The 26,771-nt window shown below is 47.8% G+C and overlaps 1 protein-coding gene across 1 annotated transcript in view; it reads right to left on the reverse strand.

Moving 5' to 3' along the window:
• Positions 1-26,771, reverse strand: part of GSDME (gasdermin E) — a 59,654-nt gene that overhangs the window by 10,363 nt on the left and 22,520 nt on the right. Inside the window, exons 3-7 of the mRNA XM_082845883.1 lie at positions 15,513-15,684; positions 13,777-13,897; positions 6,837-7,001; positions 4,747-4,874; positions 3,837-4,032 (exon numbers count right to left, since the gene is read on the reverse strand). Coding sequence (XP_082702009.1) covers positions 3,837-4,032; positions 4,747-4,874; positions 6,837-7,001; positions 13,777-13,897; positions 15,513-15,684 — 782 coding nt within the window. The remainder of the gene's footprint in view (positions 1-3,836; positions 4,033-4,746; positions 4,875-6,836; positions 7,002-13,776; positions 13,898-15,512; positions 15,685-26,771) is intronic.

Here is a 26,771-nt window from a genome sequence, read left to right on the forward strand (position 1 = left end):
TAACTGGAAAGATATCTCATGTTCATGAATTGGGAGAATACTGCTACAATGTTCATACTACCCAAGCTACAGATTCAGTGCAACCGCTATCAGAATTCCAATGGCATTTTTCACAGGAATAGAACAATTATAAAATTTGTTTAAAACTATAAAAGATTCTGAAGAGCCAAAGCAATCTTGAGAAAGAAGAACAAAGCTGGAGATATCACACGCCCTGATTTCAAATTATATTATAAAGCTACATTAATCAAAATAGTATTGTATTGGCATAGAAACAGACACATCGATCAGTGGAACAAAATAGAGAGCCCAGAAATAATCCCATGCATCTACTGTCAATTAATTTACAACAAAGGAGCCAAGAATATACAATGGAGAAAGAACAGTCTTCAATAAATGGTGCTGGGAAAACGGGACCACCATCTTACACCATACAGAAAAACTAACTCAAAATGGATCAAAGATTTAAACATAAGATCTGAAACCATAAAATTAGAAGAAAACATAGGCAGTAAATAAGCTCCTTGACATCAGTCTTGGCAATGATTTTTTTGGATTTCATACCAAAGGCAATGGCAACAAAAGCAAAAATAAACAAGTGAAACTACATCAAACTAAAAATCTTCTGCACAGCAAAGGAAATCATCAACAAAATGAAAAGGCAGCCTATTGATGGGGAAAGAAATATTTGCAAATCATATATCTGATAAACGGTTAATATCCAAAACATATAAAAAACTCATACAACAACTCAATAGCAAAAAAAAAATCCAATTTAAAAATGGGCAGAAGGGGCTTCCCTGGCAGCACAGTAGAATCTGCCTGCCAGTGCAGGGGACACGGGTTCAAGCCCTGGTCCAGGAAGATCCCACATGCCACGGAGCAGCTAAGCCCATGCGCCACAACTACAGAGCCTGCGCTCTAGAACCCGCGAGCCACAACTACTAAGCTCGTGTGCCACAACTACTGAAGTCTGCACACCCTAGAGCCCGTGTTCCACGACAAGAGAAACCACTGCAATGAGAAGCCCAGTCGCCACAGCTAGAGAAAGCCTGCGTGCAGCAATGAAGACCCAACGCAGCCAAAAATAAATGAATAAATAATAAATTTTAAAAAAAAAGGGCAGAACATCTGAATAGACAGTTTTCCAAAGAAGACACACAGATGGCTAATAGGTATATGAAAAGGTACTCAACATCACTCATCATCAGGGAAATTAAAATCAAAACCACACTGAGGTATGACCTCACGTCTGTTAGGATGGCTATTATCAAAAAGACAGGAAATAACAAGTGTTGGCAAGGATGTGAAAAAAGGGAACGCTTGTGCACTGTTGGTGAGAATCTTTTAAGGCTACTCAAAAAATTAAGTCTTACTACCATAATTGGATCCAGCAATTCCACTCCTAGGTATTTATCCAAAGAAAACGAAAACACTGACTTGAAAAGATGCACCCCCATGTTCACTGCAGCATTACTTACAAAAGCTAAGATAGGGAAGCAACCTAAGTGTCCACCAATGGATGAATGGATAAAGAATATGTGGTACACACACAGAGGAATATTATTAATCAGTAAAAAAAAAAAAGAAATCTTGCCATTTGTGACACCATGGATGGACCTTGAGGGCATTATGCTAAGTGAGATAAGTCAGACAGAGAAAGACAACATATGATCTCACTTATATATGGAGTCTTAAAATAAAAAAGGGCTCATAGAGCAGATTGGGAGGGGTGTGTGTGGGGGTGGGTAAAATGGGTGAAGACGGTTAAAAAGTACAGACTTCCAGCTATAAAATAAGCCACGGGTGTGTAATGTGCAGGATGGTGACTAGAGTTAATAATACTGTACTGTATATTTGAGAGTTGCTAAGAGTAAATCTTATAAAGTTTATTTTTCTTGTGATGAAAACTTTTAACTATGTATGGTGATGCATACATAGTTAATGAGACATATATACAAATATCGAATCATTTTGTTGTACACCTGAAATTAATGTATATACGTGTCAATTATATCTCAGTTGTTTTTTTAAAAAAGTAAATGCTATAGAAAAAACTAGTGTTATTACTTAGAAAGCTGGAAACAGGCCTCAAAAAGGGGCCATTTCCTGTTCTAGCACCTTTCCCAGATTCTGAGAAGAGAAGACTGTTGTAGGAGGAAAAGGTCAACTCAGAAGGGCCAAGAATAAACAAGAGCATTAGTGAAAGAGCTTACACCAATCCGACCTCCACAGTGACCAACACATAAATGAGATCTCAGTTCAGAAAGATGCAGAAGAGCACCGTTGGTTTAGAAACAGGCTGCAGATATTTTCAGCTGCACTTAAACATCTCACTATCCCTGAGCTTCCAGCTCAGACACAGCAGGTTAAGTCTCACGTTATGTGCCAACCCCAAGTGGCTGCCTGTGTGCAAGGCTGCAGAGAATTTGAGGCTGTGTCCAGGCTCAGGAAAAAGGGGACTGTGGTGCATTCACAGTGTTGGCCATGTGTTACATATTTGACATCAATCGTCCAGCCTATTGAGATTAAAATAGATAGCTAGTGGGAAGTAGCCGCATAGCACAGGGAGATCAGCTCGGTGCTTTGTGACCACCTAGAGGGGTGGGATAGGGAGGGTGGGAGGGAGGGAGACGCAAGAGGGAAGAGATATGGGAACATATGTATATGTATAACTGATTCACTTTGTTATAAAGCAGAAACTAACACACCATTGTAAAGCAATTATACTCCAATAAAGATGTTAAAAAAAAATTTCAGTAAGTAATAGGGTATGTGAAGAAAGGGCTTCTCGCAAGCTAGAGAACTCTGGCCTGTAGATTAGCTCCTGATAGAATGCCTGTAATTAAACTCTGATATACCAGTTAACACTGGGAAAAGGTCTCCAGTGGAGTTCCACAGGGCTCTGTCTTATGTCCTATCCCAGTCAAAATGTTTACCCATGACTTGGAATAAGGCATAGAGCGTACATTCATTGGCATATGGAGCTGGGAGAGGCATTTGCTCTGATTAATTGTTTAAAAACTGGAGACTCCTGGGCCTTTGTTCCCCTGTGGTGCTGGGGAGGAACTCTGAATGTATCAGGAGCTCAGTGCCCTGACTAACGTCACCTTGAAGGGAAGTTGTGGGGACGAAGACTGGGCTGCCTTGCCAGGTCTTGCCTTTCTGAGAAGGTAGTGAAAGCCCAGCTTCCTCATACAGGATGACCACCTTGTGGTACCACAGACCCTCTGGCAAGGTGCGTTCCGGATGGGAGCTGGCAAAGACGTGTCAGGGCGGCGTCCACTGCTCAGTAATAATTGGATGGCCAGGATGCATGTGGAAGCTGTGGAGCTGCCGGGCCCAGCAACCTAGTGCATTGGGATGCTCTCTGCAGCCTCCCTGCCCTAATGGCCACAATGCTGCATTTGGGGTAGAGCCGTAAGTTTGCAAAGAGGAACAAGAGGATCAGAAGGAACGACACATTGGGGGAGAGAGCAGGCGCCAAATGCAAGCCATTGCCACTCAGCGTTGCCAGGCAACGAGTGTGCATCACCGGCTGTGTCTGGGGAAACTGATTTCCTGTGTTGGTGGGGGCGTGTGCCCACAGACAGCCCTCGCTGGGGGAGGAAAGGGAAGCCCTCTCTCCAAGACACTGGAGGAGGCTGGCAGCAGACAGGCCTCCTTCATACTCAAGTCCGTGACTTCACGGCAATCCTGTTAACTTCCTCAGTCTTCCACTGCCTATCATCCCTGCACTGCTTGAAAGGGAGGGAACCTTATGTACCAAATCGTCCACAAAGTAAGCAAAGTAATTTCAAGGCAACAGCATTTCTTCCCCTTTTTTTTTTCCATACCTGCTAGCGCACTGACCAAGAAGTAGGCCGTAGAAAGGAGTTTCTGGTTGTGGACCACATCCTCTGGGCCTGGACACTCGCCCTGCACACTGTACCCCACTAGCCGCAGGAAGGCCACGAGGTCCCGCTGCTGTGAAGGCTTCAGCTTCCCCAGCACCGCCAATGAGGGTGACAGGCTGCTGACTATGTCCTCACACTGTGGGGAGAGATGGGGGGGGGCAGGGAAGAGAAGAGAGACAGATCTAGTAAAGCCACAGGCCAAGCTGGGCACAACACAGGCCTCTGCCCCATGACACACAACCCTTGTAGTGAGATGGAGAGTGGTCCCCCAAATATAGGTCCACCTGGAGCTTCAGAATGAGACCTTATCTGGCATCCTTGCAGATGTAATTTAGGTAGGGATCTCGAGATCATCCTGGATTGGGGTGGGCCCTGAATCCAATGGTGGGTGTCCTTTAAGAGACAGGAAAGGAGATGGCCATGTGAAGACAAGAGTAGAGATTTGAGCAATGTGGCCACAAGCCAAGGAATGCCAGGAGCCACCAGAAGCTGGAGGAGGCAAAAAAGGATTCTCTCCTAGAGCCTGTGGGGAAGCATGGCCCTAATGACACCTTGACTTTAGACTTGTGGCCTCCAGAATTGTAAGAGAGTAAATTGGAGTTTTGTGGTCATTTATTACAGCAGCCCTAGGAAACTAATACACCCTTCTATTCACATCGACTACCTTTCTGCAGTTAGAAAACTAAGGACCTGGGAATAAGAAAAAAAAGAAGCTTTAGGGTTAAAAGGAGGTGGGGAAATTTTAAACACCATTTTATCCCAGCTCAAGGCCTTATCCCAAGAGATCTAGCCCATCCACATCTCCAGAAAACCATGCGAAGACACTACCTTGAGATGTCTCCGGTCTTACCACTTGCTCCAGAACCAAGAGTAATTCTTCATCAAATAGGACCGCCTGGAAGACGTCATTCAGAGCTCTCTGTTGCTGCTCTGGCAGCTCCACAAAGGGATGGAAATTCCTCTCCAAGAACAGAGGGGCTGTGAAAGCAGCAGAACATACCCAGTCTCGTGACTTATCTCAGAAGGAGGACCAGTAACTTGCTTTTTATAGCTAATTGTCCTCTGTTCTTTCATAAACACTTCCAGCTGCAGTCTTGGAACTCAGAAATAAAGGACGCGTTAAATACCACCCTGCATGTTTTTTACTAACCAGTCAAACTACTAAAGGAAGAAAGAAGGAGGGAAGGGAAGAGAGGGAGGGGAGACAGACAGAGACAAACAGAGAAGAGGGAAGCCGGGTTTTGTTTCAGACTTTAGTTTCCTGCTGACTCACTAAACATTAAGTCTAATCAATTATTTTCTGGAGAAGTCATTTAGAATTATTAAATTATCAAGGCTGAATTACTGAACATCAGGACTTTTACAAACCTTCAGAGTCATCGTGCAAATTCCAAAATAACATTCTTTTTCATATCTTTCTAATACACTACAGATTTTGTATCCTTTAATATTAAATGCATGCTTTTCAAGGGGCTGGCACAGTTTTCCCTGGGCAAACACAGGTATTCCACTTTCTCCATTCTTCTTCACCCATCCTGGAGAATGGGTTAGAATCCCAGCTGGATTACTAACGTCCTCTTCAGGATGCTTGAGCCGCTCCCCTTAAAATCTTCCGTTTTCATTTTAAGATGGTCAAAAGTTTCTAGTGACTTAAGCCCAGTGGGAATTTAAAAACAAAATTTGATAAACCAAAGCTTTCCTATACAGGGATGCAGACCAATACACAAATGCACCCTCCGCTGATGTCAAATTCCAGACAACAGTTATACTCAAAAACTGCTCTGTAAACACAATTAGTTCCTCGCCAGCCCCAGCCTGGAGAGAAGGGCCGTCCTGGCTGGTCTAGGGTCCAAGTGCACAGAGGCGGGTGCCCACCCTACTCCTGCCTAAACTGCCCAGCCTCCCCTCTCCATGCCAGGCTGACTGGAATGACCAACTGACAGGGTGGACTGGTGGGTAAGGAAATTATAAGAAAGCTCAGCCTGTCGTGTCACTTCCTGTAGTGCAGTTCAAGGCTGTAGCACCACTGCTGATGTGATTCTAACCCGTGACATTGACATCGCTTAAATGGCAGCTGAAAATCACACCCAGTTACCGTGAGGGGGCCTGCAGCCCTGCATGAGATGGGAAAGCCTTAAGATTGGACCTTCACTGCCAATTCTGTCAACATTGATATTTCTGCTACAGAAACAAAAGCATCTATATTCTGGTTTGGGACTCACTGAAGCCCCACTGATGAGTCTCTCCTCCAACCCTCCAAGCCAGAGATATTCTGAGCTGGTTCTAGCTCTTTTTCCCTAAGCTCTTAATTATTCGCTTTCTCTTTCTCCTTGCCCATCTCCTCTTCCACTATATACTGCACTCCTACTAATTCCTGCCCTACCCCCTACAAGAAACTTTTTTAAAAAACACAAAATGCTGTGGGGAGCGAAAGGAATTGCTGCAGGCAAGTCACAGGCACTGCCCTCCTCCTCGCTGGATGCCTTGGCGTCTCATGGCTTCAGGCCACGTGGATAAGGGCCTCCAAGGGAGCATTTTGCGAAGCTAACGAAGCGCTGCCTGTCTTGGCAATGAAGCCTGGAATAAATGAAACAAACGCAAAACTTGGGTTCTCTCTCCTTGCTGCTGACTAGCTCTTCCTGGTAGTCAGCAAGACTCCTGTGGTTCAGATGAAAGAAAATGTTAGGCCCCTAACTCTTCCCCTCCTCAGCCTCCTACCCCTTCCTTAAAACAGGCCATCCAAGACCTGAGGTTCCCTAAGATCTGACCAGGGTGAGTCCTGATGAGTGAACTAGAACTGATTCAGGCACCGTCCTGTCTGTCCTCAAATGTTTTCCATGAAGTCACTAAGGAGTCACCGCTTCTGAAGGGCGCATCCCCTCCTGGGGTACGGCACTCAATTACCCAGCAGCTCACCATGCCCCAGCCTGCTGGCAATACCTTGTTTTAAAACACTCAGTGGCCCATCCGAGGCAGGCAGCCCTTGCCCAGCATCTGGCGTGTCCCAGAACGCAAACTCTCGTAAGGGCAGGAGGTCCAGGAAGGCAGAGTCACTTCTCCTCTCGTGCTCGAAGCCCCCGTGCTTCCCTTGCAGGAGGCAGAATTCTGTAATGTAGGGGAAAAGGACAAGCTGGGCATTAGGGTCAGCCTTGTTGACACATCCCAGACCTGGCTTTACCTAAATCAAGCAGGGCAGGGGGACGTGTCCACCCTCTTCCTCATACACCCGCTTCCTACACATTATGCTATTTGACCAAAACTCAGCCACTTCCTACAAATACAGGAGAAATGGTTGTTCTTAACATAAGGTTCTCGTGAACAGGCAGGAAGCAACCTTTCAAACATCAGAAGTACTTCCTTAGCCTGACTGGAACAAACCAACTCCAACAAACAACCCACCATATTTAACTGAGAAAATTAGAATTTGATTGATAAATCTGATTTGACTGAACTGATACAGAATTATTGACAATATATTTAGGTGCACAAGTGGTTACGTGGCTCTTGGAGAGTCAGTTATTCTTCATTAATAAACTATTTTCTGCAATTATATGAACGAACCTTATAAACGTGTTGAGAGGAAAATCCATACACAAAAGAATATATTCTATATGAATCTGTATGAAGAGACTAGTCTTTTTTTTTAAAGCCTTATCTTTTAGAGATATTTCAATAGTTATAGACAAAATAATATAATGCTTACAATTTGTTTCAAAACAATTGAGTAGGGGTGGAGAGAGGTGGGAAAGTTATAGATGAAACATGCACTGCCCTAGTTATTGAAGCTGGATGGTAGGTACATGGGGTTCACTATATTACTATCTGTAGTTCTGAACATGTGTGTAATTTTCCATAATAAAAAGTTTTTAAAAATTATAAAAAGAAATGCCCCTTAAATACTTCCATATTTGAGGGCCCAACTAAAGTAACTAAGTTGTAGGTAAAAATGCAACAGTGTGGGACTTCCCTGGTGGCGCGGTGGCTGAGAGTCTGCCTGCCGATGCAGGGGACACGGGTTCGTGCCTTGGTCCGGGAAGATCCCACATGCCGCGGAGCGGATGGGCCGGTGAGCCATGGCCGCTGAGCCTGTGCGTCCGGAGCCTGTGCTCCGCAATGGGAGAGGCCACAGCAGTGAGAGGCCCGCGTACCGCAAAAAAAAAATGCAACAGTGTGTCCTTGCTAAGTAAAAATTGTGTGAACTCAAGAATGAGGGTTCTCCCTCTTGCACTGCTGGAGGGAATGTAAATTGATACAGCCACTGTGGAGAACAGTACGGAGGTTCCTTAAAAAACTACAAACAGAACTACCATATGACCCAGCAATCCCACTACTGGACATAACCTGAGAAAACCATAATTCAAAAAGAGTCATGTACCAAAATGTTCATTGCAGCTCTATTTACAATAGCCCGGAGATGGAAACAACCTAAGTGTCCATCATCGGATGAATGGATAAAGAAGATGTGGCACATATATACAATGGAATATTAGCCATAAAAAGAAACGAAATTGAGCTATTTGTAATGAGGTGGATAGACCTAGAGTCTTTCATACAGAGTGAAGTAAGTCAGAAAGAAAAAGACAAATACCATATGCTAACACATATATATGGAATTTAAGAAAAAAAATGTCATGAAGAACCTAGGGGTAAGACAGGAATAAAGACGCAGACCTACTAGAGAATGGACTTGAGGATATGGGGAGGGGGAAGGGTAAGCTGTGACAAAGCAAGAGGCATGGACATATATACACTACCAAATGTAAGGTAGATGGCTAGTGGGAAGCAGCCGCATAGCACAAGAACCACCTGGAGGGGTGGGATAGGGAGGGTGGGAGGGAGGGAGACGGAAGAGGGAAGAGATATGGGAACATATGTATATGTATAACTGATTCACTTTGTTATAAAGCAGAAACTAACATACCATTGTAAAGCAATTATACTCCAATAAAGATGTTAAAAAAAAAAAGAATGAGGGTTCTCCTGACCCACCTCCTACAGTAATGAAAATAAAAACAAAAAGAAAACAAATGGCACCTAATTAAACTCAAAAGCTTTTGCACAGCAAAGGAAACCATAAAAAAAGGAAAAGACAACGCCAGGATGGGAGAAAATATTTGCAAATGAAGCGACCAACAAGGGATTAATCTCCAAAATACACAAATAGCTCATACAACTCAACAACAAAACAATCCAATCAAAAAATAGGCATTAGAACTAAACAGACATTTCTCCAAACAAGACAGATGGCCAAAAAACACACGAAAAGATGCTCAAAATTGCTAATTATTAGAGAAATGCAAATCAAAACTACAATGAGGCATCACCTCACACCAGTCAGAATGGCCATCATCAAAGAATCTACAAACAATAAATTCTGAGAGGGTGTGGAGAAAAGGGAACACTCTTGCACTGTTGGTGGGAATGTAAATTGATACAGCCACTATGGAGAACAGTATGGATGTTCCTTAGAAACCTAAAAATAGAACTACCATATGATCCAGCAATCGCACTTCTGGGCATACACCCAGAGAAAACCATAAATCAAAGAGATACATGCACCCCAGTGTTCACTGCAGCACTACTTACAATAGCCAAGATGTGGAAGCAACCTAAATGCCCATCAACAGAGGAATGGATAAAGAAGATGTGGTACACATATACAATGCAATATAACTCAGCCATAAAAAATAATGAAATAATACCATTTGCAGCAACATGGATGGACCTAGAGATTGTCATACTGAGTGAAGTAAGTCACAGAACAACTATCATATGATATTGCTTATATGTGGAATCTAGAAAGATTACAAAACTGAAATAGAGTTAGAGATGTAGAAAACAATCTTATGGTTACCAGGGGGAAAGAGGGGAGGGATAAACTGGGAGACTGGCATTAACATATACACACTACTATATATAAAATAGACAGCTAATAAGGACCTGCTGTACAGCACAGGGAACTCTACTCAGTACTCTGTAATGACCTATATGGGGAAAGAATTTAAAAGAGTGGATATATGTATAACTGAATCACTTTGCTGTACACCTGAAACTAACACAACATTGTAAATCAACTCTACTCCAATAAAAATGTTTAAAAAAGAATGAGGGTTCACTTTATGCTTCTATTTAATAATTTGTGTACAGGCTATGGCATGAGAATGTGGCTGAGCCTAGTACTTGCATGACATGTGAAAGGCATGGGTATTAGCACGTATTTTCAATTGCTGTGGACACTGATGACATCCATAAAGACAGGACGGCTGTCTAAAGACAAAGAAAACAAGCTTTCGTTTACTCACCCGACGACCCACCCACACTCCTAGTCATCCAGGATGCCCCTGGCTCGCTCCACCCTATGCACCAGGCACCGAGGTGGATAAGCGTGAACTGACCCCCAGGGAAAGCTCCCCAAGGACAAGGACCATGACCATTAACACAGCCTCAAATCCTGCCAGTAGCCCTGTGGGGCCCCCCAACCATATTTTGGGAGTCCAAGACCCCAGCACCACTCTTCCTTTACACATATGCACAGCCCCCCTGAAGGCACTGCCAACTCCTTCACTCTTCGCAGCATCAGGCCCTGCAAGGAGCCAGAGATTCAACAGGACCACAACCTAGGCCTTGACAGTAAGTGTGATATGAGTGGAAGAGGCGGACAGGTCACTGAATCCAGAGTGGCAGGTGTGGAGAAAGAAGCAGCAAAGGACTCTTGGACGAAGCAGTGTCTAAGTAGCCCCCAAAAGCCTGGTAGGAATTAGCCGGGCCAAGAGGCAGGGCGCACACTCCAGAGGCTCACGATAAGCGAGAGTGGAGGGTTCCCAGGCGGTGGGTTAACGCTGGCTGTATCACTACGTTGGGAGGCGCTGGTGATGAGAAGCAAGGCTGCACACGACGTGCCTGGAAGGGCAGACTTTATCTTGGGACAAAGGGAGCCTCAGAAGGGTGTTCGAGCAGGTGAGTGAAGTGACCAAATGTGTGGGTTTTTTTTTTGCGGTACGCGGGCCTCTCACTGTTGTGGCCTCTCCCGTTGCGGAGCACAGGCTCTGGACACGCAGGCTCAGCGGCCATGGCTCACGGGCCCAGCCACTCCGCGGCATGTGGGATCCTCCCAGACCGGGGCACGAACCCGTGTCCCCTCCATCGGCAGGCGGACTCTCAACCACTGCGCCACCAGGGAAGCCCCAAATGTGTATCTTTAAATAATCACATCAGCTACACTGTTAGGATGGGAAAGATTCAAAGCAGAGGAGCCAATTAAGAGTCTGTGATGGGAACGAGGCGGGGGGTGTCGGTGTCGGCCTCTGGACCTGCAGAGAAGTGCACAGACCCGGGAGGGTGGGAAGCACAGGTTCACGTCCACAGGTGCCCAATCAGAAGTTCGTGCTGAAAGGACACTGGTAAATGCCTAATTCTACAAAGCAAAGGCTAAAGTTCAAGACAATAACATGATGTTTCTGACTGGCCATAAGAGGTGGGGGGGGGGTCTGTTGGCAAAGGGAGGGATCGTGGCTGAGCGAACCCCTCGTCAAGGACGGGCTCGCAGATGCCTCCCCCAAGGGACACAGAGGGAGTGGCCTCCTCTCGAAGTTTCAGAAGACAGCCAGGATCCTCGTCAACTGTACTCCCACCCAGAAGGTGGGAGGAGAGATCGAGCAGCCTCCTAAGGGCCCTTCCAGCCCCCGTAGGGCTGTTTATGAAGCCGGATCAGAACGTTCTGCAGGAAGAGCAACAGAAAAGAGATGGGAAAAAGCAGCAGAACTGGCTTAAGAGTCAGGCAGGGCCACACGAACAAGGGCCTGACCACCAAGCTGCACAGGCAGGGCAGGCAGCAGCAGGAGAGGGCAAAGGAGAGGGCCTCCTAGGCCAGGTGTGGGCAGAGAGCCCGAGGAACCCTGAGGACTCCCCAGGGCACCTCTGCTCAGCAGCACAAAGAGTTCATTTTCAAGACAGCAGAAGCAAGTCAAGATAGAAGGCTTGAAACTGAAATGCAAACAGGAGAGCCTCGCCAGGCAGGCTTTGTCTTTCCAACCCCATCTGAGAAAACAGACGCCCGCTGTGGGAGCGACAGGTGCCCCAACAGAGCTGCAGGCAGGGCAGAGCACCTCCACCTCCTCGGAGAAACAGGGAGGGGCTCCCGGGGGCCCCAAAGCCTGGAATGGCAGCCCCAGCCTGGCCCCCAGCCACCAAAGGGTCCTCAGAACACTCATGGGCATCCTCGGTGCGGGCCAAGCTTCCAAAGAGCCTGACAAAAGCAACAGCTCCACCACCAATCCATCTGGACAGGATAACCAAGGCCTCAGCAGCCTGGGTTGGAGTCACACATGCCCACGTGGTCACACAGCTTATCACACGCTGATGACCAAAGCTGGGGGGGCAACTTAATCATCTAATAGGCAGTTTGTTCAGTGGACGGATAGTCTTTCAAAGAGAAAGAATACTCATCGTGCCCAGGATGACACAAATTTGGAAGCTTAGACCTAAAGGATGCTTGCTGGTCACGATTCTTGGTATTCCTGGTATCCCATGCGTCCCTGGCCCACCCCTAGACCAACTTCCTACAACTGGCACCTTCGCTTCTTGTCTCCCCCCCGAAACACAGGCTGCTCTACGTGCGAAACGAAAGAGGGAGGGTCGGTGATTGCCCTTCCCGTCCCTTACACATCCGCGGGCTTGTCCACTGTCCCATAGGACAGTCAGCATTCCGAGCGCCCACGGTTGTAGCTGAACGGTGGTACCTCGCGTGGCCGAGTGAGCAGAAGGCTGACTCCCGGAAGACACCCGCATCCCTGGCCTGGTCCCCGCCACCTGACAGAAAACAACTGGGGGAAGGGCAGGAGGCAGCCATGGACATGTATGGCCCGTCACGGCACCCTTCTACAATGTTCTCATCGTGGAGAATCGAAAGTGCACAGGGACAGAGTAGTACAGGGAGCCTCCGCACACGCATCGACCGGCTGTGATGGCCTCCCCCACCTCTACCCACCACACACACCCCTCACTCTCCGCCATCGTGCTTGAAGCAAACCACAGACATATTTCCATTTCATCTGTGAAGAGTTCACTGTAAATCTCTAAAAACTAAGATGACGCTTTTCATAAGCATAACCATGACAATGTGATCATACCTAAAAAAGTTAATTATTTATGATGTTACATATATTAACTCATGTCCCCAAAAAGCAGTCAGACACTTTTCTTGGGTTTGACACAACCTTTTCCTGGGAAGAGTGTGAGGGAAGAGCCGTGAGTATCTAAGACAAGCCACACCAACTGTAAAACCCTATTTTCTTCAAGTGATGCAGTGACCTCCCGGCTTTGAACACACTGCTGATCAGACAGCAAGGTCAAATGCAGCTCTGTGGGCTCCCTACAGGGGACGGGAGGTAAGATGATCACAACGATGACAGTATTATTAATAGCTAAGGTGAGTACTTAAGCCACCGCTCTACCGGGCACTTCACACAGCTCATCTACCCTGGTCCTCACCGCAGCCCTGTGAGGGAATGTCCTTCCCCTCCCAGACACGGGAAGCTGAGGCCCAGGCGGCTTCAGCAAGCTGCCTGAGACCTCACAGGACCCCGTGGCGCTGGGGCCGATGCCCGGTCCGTCCAAATGCAGAGCCCACGTTCTTCGCCCTGTGCCCTGTCGGTGAAGCACGCCCCACACCGACATCTGGGCATCCCTCACCAACACCCTCCCACCGCGGCCCTCCGTCTCACTTGTCTTGAGACATCCCCAAACTCTTCCGATATCTCTTTCTTCTCAATCCCCAGAGCAGCGGGGGATCCTCTACAAGTGTGTGTCTCAGGGGAAGATGGGGTGTCCCTCCGCAATGGCTCAACCGCCTCCAGAGAGCTCTGAGCTGAGGCACACTCACCGAACTGGCCGTCTGCTCTCACATACAGCTCGATGACGCCGTAGGCGATAGTGGTGGGAGCCGGGATTTCCAGCACCACATTGCTGTCCTTGATGATGTTCCCATCCTCCGTCGCTGACACCTGTGGGCGAGAGCGCATGCTCCCACCTGTGTGCTCAGGCTCCCCCAGGTTTCTCCTGCCCCCATGTGGCCAGCCTAGTGCCTGTGCACAAAGAGTGCCAGGGAAATGCCCATGGAATGGAGCAGAAAAAGGGACCAGCGGGCAGGGGCCAGGATTTAATCCTTGTCGGCCTCATGATGTCCTACACGTATTCCAAAGTCAATGGCCAACCTGGTGGCACAAAGGCGAGATCCCAGTTTGGGATACAAGAAGTTAGGTCTATGGTGCTGAATAAAGAAGACAAAAAACAAGATAACTTCTCATTTCCCTCGTGGAGGATTATGGAAACAACTCTGAAATCCTCAGAAAATCCTCAGTGGTAAGACAGCCCGACTAGGAGAACCTAGCTGAGAGCAAGACCCCCCGAGCACATCCTCCTGGACCTCATGGATGGCACACGGCGCAGTCAGATAAAACCCGGGGAGAGGCACAAGGATGACAGAAGGGTGGGCAGGAAATGCCGAGTCAGGCACCAAAGCTCTCTCCTTCAAACCCTGTCACCCACCGTGGCCTGGGGAGGAAGGTGAGAAGCTATTCGTTGCCCAAATGCTGGAGATCAGAGACATCTTTAGCAACTTGATCCTGGTCACAGTGTGATGCCAGCTGGTCTCCTGACTCCCAGGCAGGCTCCAGGCCTTTGGTGGGGGTCACCGTGGATAGAAATATCGGCAGGGCCAGCTGAAGCCATCTCCCATCAGGCCTCATCACTCTGTCCGGCCTGCCCACCCCAGGGAGAGTCCAGCCCCGGACCTGTATCTCCACCTCCTAAATACAACTTTTCTGGGTCCTCTAGTATAATTTGAAAGTTACCCCAAGAAGTAAATCTCTAAGAAAAGAATATCGGGCACCGTGGCAAGCTGGAGGGGACACAGTCTGGGGCTGCAGCCCGCGGTGCCAGTTCGGTTCCACTGAAGCTCAGGGATCAGCTTGGTAAGACTGTCTGTAACTTAATCCAGAAGCATCTGTGTATGTATATAAAGACATATGTACAGATCTTTACCTTCCCTAACTCAATCCATTAGGGATTTAAGGCAGCTAAAGCAAAGGAATCATTTTGAGACCCTTGGCTCTGAGGGGCTCTAGGGGTCATCTGTGCGTCAACCTAGCCAATGCTCATTTGACCCATTTGCTTTTGGGAAAGCACCTGATCCAACCCTGCATGGCCCGTCCAAGTGTCCTATCACCCCGGCCTTGGGTTTACTTCAGGAATGAGCACGGACCGGGAGGGTCCAGTGAGTGCTAGCCCTGAAGCACTCTTTCCACTGGGGATGAGGTGGGAAGAAAGCCAGGAGCTGCCTCCCCACAAGCTTATATGAGAAGGAATCTACCCCAGGGAAGGCAGCCCACAACCTTCTCTTGAGTCCTGGCCTGGATCCAGAGGTGACTGAAGCTAGATCACCCCAAATGTTTCAGTTACGTGAGCCGATAAATTCTCTCTCGTTTAAACCAATTTGAGTTGGATTTCTGTTAACTCACTACAGAAAGAATCCTGACGAATGAAGACCCCACCCGAAGAGGCCCCTGACCGAGGCCCCCGTGGCCTCTGACCCGGCACCTCCACCCGCTGGGAGCGCACCTGCACGGTCTTGGTCTGGATCCCCACCATGCCACCGCACTTCTCCTCGATCTGGACGTGCTCGGATATCACACACTTCCGCGTCGTCACTATCTTCTGTGTCAGGACACACAGGACCTCATTCTTCCTCTCCAGCACCTGCTGCAGCACTGAATTCTTCAGATTTATTGTTCTGAAAAAGAAAAACGCCCGTGAGTGGCCTCGTACCTCAGGGGAGACTGATGCAGTGTGAATTTTCACCTCTCGCACAGCTGGTGGCTGAGGAGCAAACAGGTGACAACCAGCATCGTTTATTTTCCGGTGGTGAGAGAGGGGGCAGTACATCCGGAGAGGCAGAAAGCAAAGTCTCCCAAGGCCACCTCAGAGCTGCCAGGCCTCCGGAGAAAGGCTGGACACCGGGGGGCGGGGGGAGGCGCCTGTCAAACAGGAGCAAGAAAGAAACCCAGTGGGCGTGGCAGCTGCGGTCCATCCGCTCACACCGGGGACTCCACCCTGTCATTTAACCAGAGGCCGCGGGACCACAGACATCACAGGTGTGGGCAATAAATACAGGATTTCTCTGGGGGGAATGCTGACCAGTGCTTTTCACACAGGAGAGGGGAACAGGCTTGAAGCACGAACAGCAAGGAAAAAACTGGACTTGAATTTAAAAGGTACTTTTTAATCTGTCTGTCCAGGAAGGACATGTAATCTCTTAGAAGGGATTTTACATCATTTTACAGATGGGGAAACTGAGGCCAGTTAGGCATGGCCTGCCCAGGTCACCCAGCAGAGACTTGGGGCTCCCAGGTGGCTCCTCTGGGGAACTTCAAGAACAAGGTAAATTTCCATCTGCGGAAGATGATTCGTTGCTTAGAAGCAAACGATGAAGTGCGCTCTCTGGAGGTCCTGCTCCGTGCTGTTGCGTTCATGGAGTGAACAGGAAGAAAACCAAATGAGAGTTAGTGTCAGCACAGGAACAATTACAGTGTTCATCCTGTGCTTTTTAAACAATCCCAGGTTAAGTTACCTTGAAAGCTCACCACCACCCCCAACAGCGGTGGTCACCCCGCCCCGCAGGCAGACGCAGGTTCTCCAGGCTTCAGCAAGCGTCCCCACAACAGAGGCAAGTAGCTGGAAAGGTCCTGTCTCCATGTAAAAAGCTGCCTGGTGCGGAAACCACCCGTATCCAGAAACAGATGAACAGATAGGCCAGCGTGGTCCATACACACAGTGGGACGTTATTCAACCACAGAAAGCACTACAACACAAACGAACCTTGAAGACATTATGTTGAGTGAAAGAAGCCAGGCACAAAAGGACAAATATTGGATGATTTTACTTATATGAAATAACTAGACTAGGCAAATTTAGAGCCACAGAAAGTAGATTTGAGGTTACCAGGAGCTGAGGGAGAGAGTGTGTGGGGTTCTTGCTTGACGGCTACAGAGTTTCTGTTTAGGCTGATAAAAAAGTTCTAGAAATGTATAGTGCTGATGGCTGCATGACAGTGTGAATGTACTTAATGCCACTGAACTGTACACCTAAGAATGGTTAAAATGGCAAATTTTATATTTTATCACAATAAAAAAAAAAGTAAAGACAGGAAAGACTGTCCGATCTCAGTAGTGGTCAAAGAAATGCAAATTATAACAATGTTTCACACATATTAAATGTCATAAAGACAAATTGACAACAACAATGAAATTTGGCTACAAACTTAAAGAAATGTGTACATGGGAAACCCAGAGGATAGTACACGTGTGATTGGGAAGGGTTTCTAAAACGAAATCTCCAGGTTCAAGGAAAACTTCCTACAGCTAAAGCATGCATGGGAAACCCAGAGGATGGTACACCGTGTGATCGGGAAGGGTTTCTATAACGCACCTCATTTTTCATCTCCTGGTGCTCAGGTTCGCCATTCCAGCCGCTTTACTAACAATCTCCCACCTTAGGAGAATCGGCACCTTTAACCTCCTGTTTCGTACAGTTTGCAATTTGTCCGGAGGATGAACGGGAAGAGGGGGAACCAATGAGAGACTAGCTGTAGGTGATGGACGGGCACATGTCACTCTAATTTCCAATCAGGAAGAAGAACTAACCAAAGGCTCAGCCTGCCCCCCGGAACCAGAGTAGGGCCTGAAGCAATCCTGCGGTTTTGCGGCCAGCTCCCAGAGGGTTGGACCCAAAAGAACACATCTGGAGGCGAGGGCAGGGGAGTACACACTGAATGCGGGAGAAGAGCGCCCCTTCCTCACCCAGCGGAACTGCCGCTCCCCCCACCCCGTTCTCCCACGAGATCACCCGCCTCCCACGTGCCCGCAGCTCTGTGCAACACAGACATCTGCAGTCAACGTGCAGGTGGGTCCCAGCTTCATCTCCTCCTCGCTGGGTCACTGCCTCTCGTCTCCGAGCCTCAGTCTGCACATCTGTAAAGTAAGGGTTGACTACGAGGCTTACCTGCAGTGACCCACACTGCACCCGTCTGAAAATGTCTCTTTCCTTCCACTATTGGCAGGGATGCCAAATCAAGCTCCCTCTCCAGGCTGGCCAAAGATACGGCCACAGTTTTCAGGGGAGCCTTCAGCCGGGGAGCAGACCCTGCAAGCAGCTAAGAAAACAGCTACCCGGATACAGGCCAGGAGTTCCTGGGGGAGGAAAGCAGGCAGGAGCTGCCGGAGGCAACAGGTGGGGATGCACGAGGAAGCGTGGCTCCACGCCCGGCACGGCTGCAGGTCCACAGGGACGCCAGCGGGAACAGAGGTTCCTCTTCTAAGGTACCTGAAAGCTCCCCAGGCCCAGCCCTAAGGAAGCAGGCTCCTTCCCCGTCTGAAGCTTTAATTTCCATTCTCTTTACTTCTAAGGCTTGGAAAGCCAAATGCAAACCAGACAGAAGAAACCCAGAGAAGGCTTTTAAAACTCTAACAATATCCAAAAGGAGGGAAGCAGTTTTCTTTCCCAACACATAATGCAGCCCCCAGGACCCCTCCCACAGAGACAAGGGGAGGGCATGCTTTCCGAGCAGACCCGCATCCCAAACTCATTCATTTCACTCCACAGATAACTGGGTCCTATTACGTTCTGGGCCAAATGCTGGAGATTCTCAGTGAGAAAGACCAAGGGGATCACTGTTGCCACGACCCTCCTGTGTAATAGCCCTTGATCATAACATGTCCTAGAGGAACAGGGCTTCAAATGGAGTTCGGATAAGGCTCTTCAAGAAGTAACGTGCGTCATGACAGAGCAGGGGCAAGTCAGCTCTTAACCTGTCTTCCGTGGAGAAATTATGAAACTCCAAGGGCCCCCGGGGATGACTAGTTCTGAGGTAGAAAACCAGTTTCATCTTGAATACCACCTCTGATGGATCCATCAATGATCGCTGCCTAGCTACTGGGAAAGGATTCTAAGACTGGGTCTAGGCCAGGAGGCAGTGAGCAGCGAGAAGGCCACGACTGACTCGCAACGTCCGCACAGGCCTGGGAGGGGACGAGGTCCTGACCACTCGGATCCAATCCAGTGTCTGTGCTCAGAAAGGGAGACGGCGGCCCTCAGAGGTCACAGACTGGCCTGAATCCCATGGCACACATCTTCTGACTCTCAGGCCAGTGATCTTTCCACTACACTGCTCTAAAAACTGACGGCAAGAGGCTAGGGTACAAAGGCACTCTGAAGAAACCGTGCAAGATTGCAGGGGGTTTGTTCCACCGTCTCTCCAGGAACAGAGATTGGGACATTATAAAGAGCCCAAAGATGGTGGCCGGCCTGATATTGCAAAAGTATTCAGCAAGAATTACTAACCCACAGAAATGTAGCTATGTACTGACGATTAAGGCTTTAGCAATTTCGGTATTTCTCCTAAAGGGTTTTGATTTATTGGCTAACACTAAAGGAGAAGTGTGCTCGCAGACCAGCTGTACAGTGGAAAAATTAGAAAGGCTGTGGAGATTAGGTCCATGCACGTTGCTTGTAAACTTGGCTTTGCTCTTCTGACACTTCATTAAGCAGCAAAGTCTGCTTCTCTTTTGATAGCCAGCCTCCTCCAGTCTAGAGACCTGGCAAAACACCCCACCAAGGCCGTGACTAGAGTTTAATCTCGGTAACCACCTCCTCAAACCCTGAAGCACGTGCCTCTGCTTCTTCCACTGCCTGCTTATCCCCCCGGGGGACAGTCCTTGCCCCGTCAGAGTCTGTGCGCTCCCAGAGTGGGCCGGGGAAGGGCGAGCACTTCCGCCATGTCCGTTTTGTTCCTGCAGGCACCGCGCTGAGAACCAGGGGCCTGGAGGGCTCTGACACTCCCTGAGTGTGATGAACCACTAGCTGCCTCCCCCGATTTTGTTCAGGTTTGGGAGCCTGGTACAAGGGCGTGGAAGGGGTAGCTCAGACCCACAGATGAGTCTTGGCCCTTCCTGGTAACTCCGCTGTTCCCATCAGGGATTGGGTAGGATGGGCCATCCGTGGCAATTCTGGCCACTGAGACTTGAGGAGAAGTCTGTTGGGGGTTCCTGGAAGGCTCTTTCTCTCTCTTAAAAAGAGGCACAAGGAATAGACTACTTTTTTGCCTCTGGGTTTCCTCTGGAATGCAGTCATTTGGGCACCAAAAGGAGAACTGGGCAGCTGGGACAAGAAATGCATGGAGACTACCACAAAGGGGTTCCACGGGGCCACTGAATTAACCAGCCACCGGGAACCTCAGGTGAAGGTGACTCACCCTACCTGGGGAGGTTTTCTTATGTGAGGTGATAACAGATTTTCTTTGCAACTAAAGACACTCTAACTGGTCCATGAAGTTATTGTCACCTTTATTTTACAGAGGGACAGAAGCAGACAGAGCTCGTAAGCCAGTGACCCAGGGCCAGAAGGAGAATGCAGCTGAGCCTATCCAACCCCGAAGCCCTATGTCTTTCCATCTTCCGTCTCCCTCCTTGACTTCCTCTGGGCCCTGTACACAGAAGGTGTTTCATGTGTACCCGAGAACGAACAAGCAGCCTCTCTGCTCAACCCTCCTGGGAAAGCTCCCCAGAGACTAGCAGCGGATCCTTTTGGAAACCCAAGCAGCCACCACCGGCTGGCTCCTTCCCGCCAACAAAGTCTCCATTTCAACCATAAAAGGAACTTCCCGCACACCCACCAGAGACGATCGACCTGGAGCCGGAGCCAGGGCCAGGAAGTCTCTAGAAACTTGAGCTGCTCTGCCCTGGGGCTCCACTTGCACATGGTGAGGAAAACCCTGCTCTGTGTCACAGGGCTGTGGCTTCAGGACTGTAAACTGCCTGAAAAAAATCAAAATCAGGGCACAATGCTAACCACACATTATTAGCAAAGTGACGGGGTCACCCTCGCCTCTGTGCACACTGCCGTCTATTCAATACCTTATCTCACTCACTCACAACCAGGGAGAGAAAGGAGAAAAAGGACTAAGCCATTACAGACTTTCAGATGGAGTAACTAATTCACTGCCACCTGCAGATGCAGCAGGTCTGAGAGATGAAAAAACTGAAAGAGGCTGATGCAGGGAGTTGAGCTCACGCGGGAGCCTGTGGGCCAGGTTTTGCCTTTCAAGCTCTGGCATCCACAGCTGGATGGAAAAATCTTGTGTTTTGTGGACCTGGGCTTCCACCTCAAGTCCAGGCAAATTAATTATCCTCTGCATCTCAGATGCAAAATGAAGATGAACCAAGTATCCTTCCAACCCAATGGTGCTGACTGTACTGCAGACACCATGTGGGTGCAAAGGTGAGCAAAAGAGGATGTTCCAGGAGGGACGCAGACACGGAATCAGGCAGTTATGACAAGCGTTACCCCACAACGGGGTGGGTGCCCCCGTAGGGAAACCGTGGGGTGACAGGGCTGCTGAAGGAAATGACAGCACATCTGAGTTGCCGGCCAGGTGCAGCAGAGGGACGGAGTCTGCGTGTGGACTCTATGTGCTTGTGCGGATGGGAGCGACGGAGCCTTCAGACAGGGCTGGGAGGTGAGAGAGAGCCTGGGGCGTCGACGCCCGGGATTGAAATACGTTCAGGCGACTGGACTGGGGTGTGTGAGGGGAGGAGGGCGTGGATGTCATCCCAGGGCAGTGAAGAGCACAGAAGCGCACATGCCAGGCAGGGACACAACCCGATGGGCTGCCATGCAGAGAATCAAGTGAGTGCAGAGGGACCAGCCGGGAGACTCCTGGCACATCCAGGTGAGAGACGGTGGAAACCTGCACCAGGGCACTGGGAACAGGCAGGACAGATATTCAAGAGGCAGAATCAACTAGCAGGAGATTAGGTATGGGAGGGAAAGGAGGGAATGAGCCCCGTTTGGTGCTCAGATTTCTGGCTGAGATAACTGGACTTAATGCTGCAGCAACCGGCACCTCAGAGGGAGTCGGGCAGCAAAGCGGGTATAGAGAGACGAGAAGTTCAGTGATGGGCGTCAGACATGACATGAAAGCCCTGGTGGAATAAACATCTGCTCGCCTGAACTCTAACTCCTGACTCATTCCAGCCAACACAGTTTTGTATCAATGCATCACATCTTGTCAATTTTAAAACACACATTTTTTTCACATCTCTGAAATCAGGATGTTTTTCAAATGACATGGTTTAGTTGGCAGCATTCTTTCTTAGTGGTACATAAAATAGTGGTGCTCCTTACGATGGATGAAATCTTGGATTTGATGAAATAATGTCTATCAACCTTAGAAGAAAATAGTACGTGAATGTCTCTCCTTATAGACTTAAATCCTACCTAGTTCCAAAAAGATCTGAAGTAGCCTTTCACAATAAAGCTCGGAGGACAGGATGATTTCTGTAAAAAGACAAAAACTACTCCTGGGATCGAATATTGGGAAGAATGCTCAGAAGGCCCTCTCTCCCACAGGAGGGGTTCAGCTCAGATAAAAACAACAGAAGGTCAAGCAGCCTTTCAGAAGCTCCCAATCCTAAGAACTAAAACCCAAACCAGGAGACAGAATAATCTAGTGGAAAAATTTTAAAAGCAGCAATAAGCTGACTGACTTTCAGACATCACAGAGATGGGTATGGCCTGGGGGGTCTCAGGAAAGACATCTTTTAAAAAGAGTGGATTTGGTGGGGCCTTGAGAGCTTCACTGTTGCTCTTCCCCAAAAGAATATGATGGGAGACAGGGCCCATTAATATGTTACTGATATGGCTCAAGAGCTCTTACATCTCGATTCAAGAACTGAACAAGCATCTCCTGTGACAAACGAAACACTCCGAGAGAACAGCCTACGTGCTTTCCAGACTTTGCTGAGGCACAGCACATGTCTGGGTCCACTCTCGTTTGGGGAGAAGCCAGGCTGCTGCCACATGCGAGAACCAGAGCCTCTCTGACTCACTGAAGGTAGTGAGTCCTTCCATGGCGGGTTTCACGATGCAGACCACACATGGCTGCCTGCCTCCCCTCCACAGACGAGCGAAACAAGGGCTCCAAGACGTCAGCATCAGAAACCCCACGGGCTTCACTTAATTTCTCTTCTGAAACTGCCTCTCCCGCCCCATCACCAAATGCTAAGTTACCCCTTACCTTCCCACAGCTCTGACCTTTCCCAGCTTCTGTAACCAGGCTCTACTGGGGGTTAGTCAGAATAGCAATAATTATGGAAGTGTTCACACTAATAGCTATAATTTTTGAGCACCTGCCATGTGCCATGCTTTGTTTATATGCCCTCATTTAATTCTCACATAAACTCCTTGGAAACAAGAATCCCATTTTAGTAACAAAATCCTGGGCGGTGAAGGCAGAAAAAGATGGTTCCTATGTCTTGGTTTAAAAAAAAATAGATCTTTTTTAAGCCAGGAGATGGGGGGTGGTTTATTAGTGTTTGTTATATACTTCTATGTTTCCACAACAAATTTTTTTCATTAAAAAAAATATAAGCCTGAAGTTTACTAGTCAGCCTAAAAATACCACCAACACTAACACCAAGAGAAGAGCAGGAAAAGGTGCTGATTGACACTGATACCCCCAGACCCCGAGATGCCTTCACCTGGTTTATTCTGACTACTTAAAGGCTGCCCCTGGGGGGAAACAAAGAAATAAGAGAATAAGCAAAAGACCAAGATTCAGGAAACTCTTGTTCTCCAAGTACATGTGGCCAGAGGTCTTTAAATTGTTAGGCACAAAATCTATTAAAAATAATGGTGTCACTGGTCAGAATGGCCATCATCAAAAAATCTACAAACAATAAATGCTGGAGAGGGTGTGGAGAAAAGGGAACCCTCTTGCACTATTGGTAGGAATGTAAATTGGTACAGCCACTATGGAGAACAGTAGGGAGGTTCCTTAAAAAACTAAAAATAGAACTACCATATGACCCAGCAATCCCACTCCTGGGCATATACCCTGAGAAAACCATAATTCAAAAAGAGCCATGTACCACAATGTTCACTACAGCTCTATTTACAATAGCCAGGACATGGAAGCAACCTAAGTGTCCATCAACAGATGAATGGATAAAGAAGATGTGGCACATATATACAATGGAATATTACTCAGCCATAAAAAGAAACGAAATGGAGTTATTTGTAATGAGGTGGATGGACCTAGAGTCTGTCATACAGAGTGAAGTAAGTCAGAAAGAGAAAAACAAATACCGTGTGCTAACACATATATATGGAATCTAAAAAAAAAAAAAAAAAGGTCATGAAGAACCTAGGGGCAAGACAGGAATAAAGACACAGACCTACTAGAGAATGGACCTGAGGACACGGGGAGGGGGAAGGGTAAGCTGGGACAAAGTGAGAGAGTGGCATGGACATATATACGCTACCAAATGTAAAACTAACAGCTAGTGGGAAGCAGCCGCATAGCACAGGGAGATCAGCTCAGTGCTCTGTGACCACCTAGAGGCGTGGGATAGGGAGGGTGGGAGGGAGGGACATGCAAGAGGGAAGAGATATGGGGACATATGTATATGTATAACTGATTCACTTTGTTATAAAGCAGAAACTAACAAACCACTGTAAAGCAATTATACTCCAATAAAGATAGACAGATAAATAAATAACAAAAAGAGTCATGTACCAATGTTCATTGCAGCACTATGTACAATAGCCAGGATGTGGAAGCAACCTAAGTGTCCATCAACAGATGAAAGGATAAAGAAGATGGGGCACATACGTACAATGGCATATTACTCAGCCATAAAAAGAAACGAAACTGAGTTATCTGTAGTGAGGTGGATGGACCTAGAGTCTGTCATACAGAGTGAAGTCAGTCAGAAAGAGAAAAACAAATACCATATGCTAACACATATATATGGAATTTTTTAAAAAAATGGTTCTGATGAACCTAGGGTCAAGACAGGAATAAAGACACAGACAGAGATGGACTTGAGGACACGGGGAGGGGGAAGGGTAAGCTAGGGCAAAGTGAAAGAGTAGCATTGACATATATACACTACCAAACGTAAAATAGCTAGCTAGTGGGAAGCAGCTGCACGACACAGGGAGATCAGCTCAGTGCTTTGCAACCACGTAGGGGGGTGGGATAAGAAGGGTGGAGGGAGATGCAAGTGGGAGGGGATATGGGGATATGCATATGCATATAGCTGATTCACTTTGTTATAAAGCAGAAACTAACACAACACTGTAAAGCAATTATACTCCAATATAGATGTTAAAAAAATAAAAATAATGGTGTCACAGAAGGATGTGAGCACACCTCCTCTCATGAAAACACTAAAATCACAACTAACTGCTGAACAACCATCGACAAAAAACCACTGGAACCGACCAAAAAAGATATCCTACATCAAAAAGACAAAGAAGCCACAACAAGACAGTAAGGGAGGCATAATTGCGATAAAATCAAATCTCACACCCCCTGGTTGGGCGATCCACAAACTGGAAAATAATTATATTGCAGAGGTTCTCCCAAAGGAGTGAAAGTTCTGAGCCTCACATCAGGCTCCCCAGCCGGGGGGTCTGGCATTGGGAGGAGGAGCCCCCAGAGCATCTAGCCTTGAAGGCCAGAGGGGTTTAATTGCAGGAATTCCACATGACTGGGGAAAAGAACAGCTCCACTCTTGGAGGGTGCACACAAGATCTTGTGTGCACCAGGACCCAGGGGAAAAAGCAGGGACCTCATAGGAGCCTAGGCTAGATCCACCTGCTGGTACTGGATGGTCTCCTGCAGAGGTGGGGGGCAGTTCTGGCTCACTGCAGGCACAAAGGCACTGGTGGTGGTAGTTCTGGGAAGCACTCATTGGCGTGAGCCCTCCTGGAGGTGGGCATTTTCTCACCAAGACCTAGCCCCACCCAACAGCCTACTGGGATGCCTCAGGCCAACCAACCAACAGGGGAGGAACACAGCCCCACCCATCAGCAGACAGGCTGCCTAAAGTCTTCCTGAGCCCACAGGTGCCCACTAAACACACCCCTTGAAACAGCCCTGCCCACCTGAGAGACAAGACCCAGTTCCACCCACCAGTGGGCAGGAATCAGTCCCTCCCATCAGAAAGCCTGCACAAGCCTCTTAGACCAGCCTTATCCACCAGCGGGCAGACAGCAGAAGCAAGAAGCACTACAACCCTGCAGACTGCGGAACAGAAACCTCAATCACAGAAAGTTAGACAAAATGAGACGGCAGAGGAATATGTCCCAGGGGAAGGAAAAAGACAAAACCCCAGAGGAACAGCTGCAATCTACCCGAAAAAGAATTCAGAGTAATGATAGTAAAGATGATCCAAGATCTTGGAAAAAGAATGGAGGTACCAACCAAGAAGATACAAGCAATGTTTAAAAAAAGAGCTAGAAGAGCTAGTGAACAAACAAACAGAGATGAATAATATAATAACTGAAATGAAAAATACACTAGAAGGAATCAATAGCAAAATAAATGAGGCAGAAGAATGGATAAGTAAGCTGGAAGACAGAATGGTGGAAATCACTGCTGCAGAACAGAATAAAGAAAAAAGAATGAAAAGAAATGAAGACAGGGACTTCACTCGTGGTCCAGTGGTTGACTCTACACTCCCAATGCAGAGGGCCTGGGTTCGATCCCTGGTCAGGGAACTAGATCCCGCTTGCAGCAACTAAAAAGATCGTGCACACAGCAATGAAGATCCTGCATGCAGCAGATAAGACCCAGCACAGCCAAATAAATAAATAATTTTTTTTTAAAGAAAAGAAATGAAGACAATCTAAGAGACCTCTGGGACAACATCAAATGCACCAACATTCACATTATTGGGGTCTCAGAAGAAGAGAGAGAGAAAGGGCCTAAGAAAATATTTGAAGAGATAATGGCTGAAAACTTCCGTAACATGGGAA

The sequence above is a fragment of the Leucopleurus acutus genome (assembly GCF_964270905.1).
Source record: "Leucopleurus acutus genome assembly, chromosome: 9".
NCBI classification, from domain to species: Eukaryota; Metazoa; Chordata; class Mammalia; order Artiodactyla; family Delphinidae; genus Leucopleurus; species Leucopleurus acutus.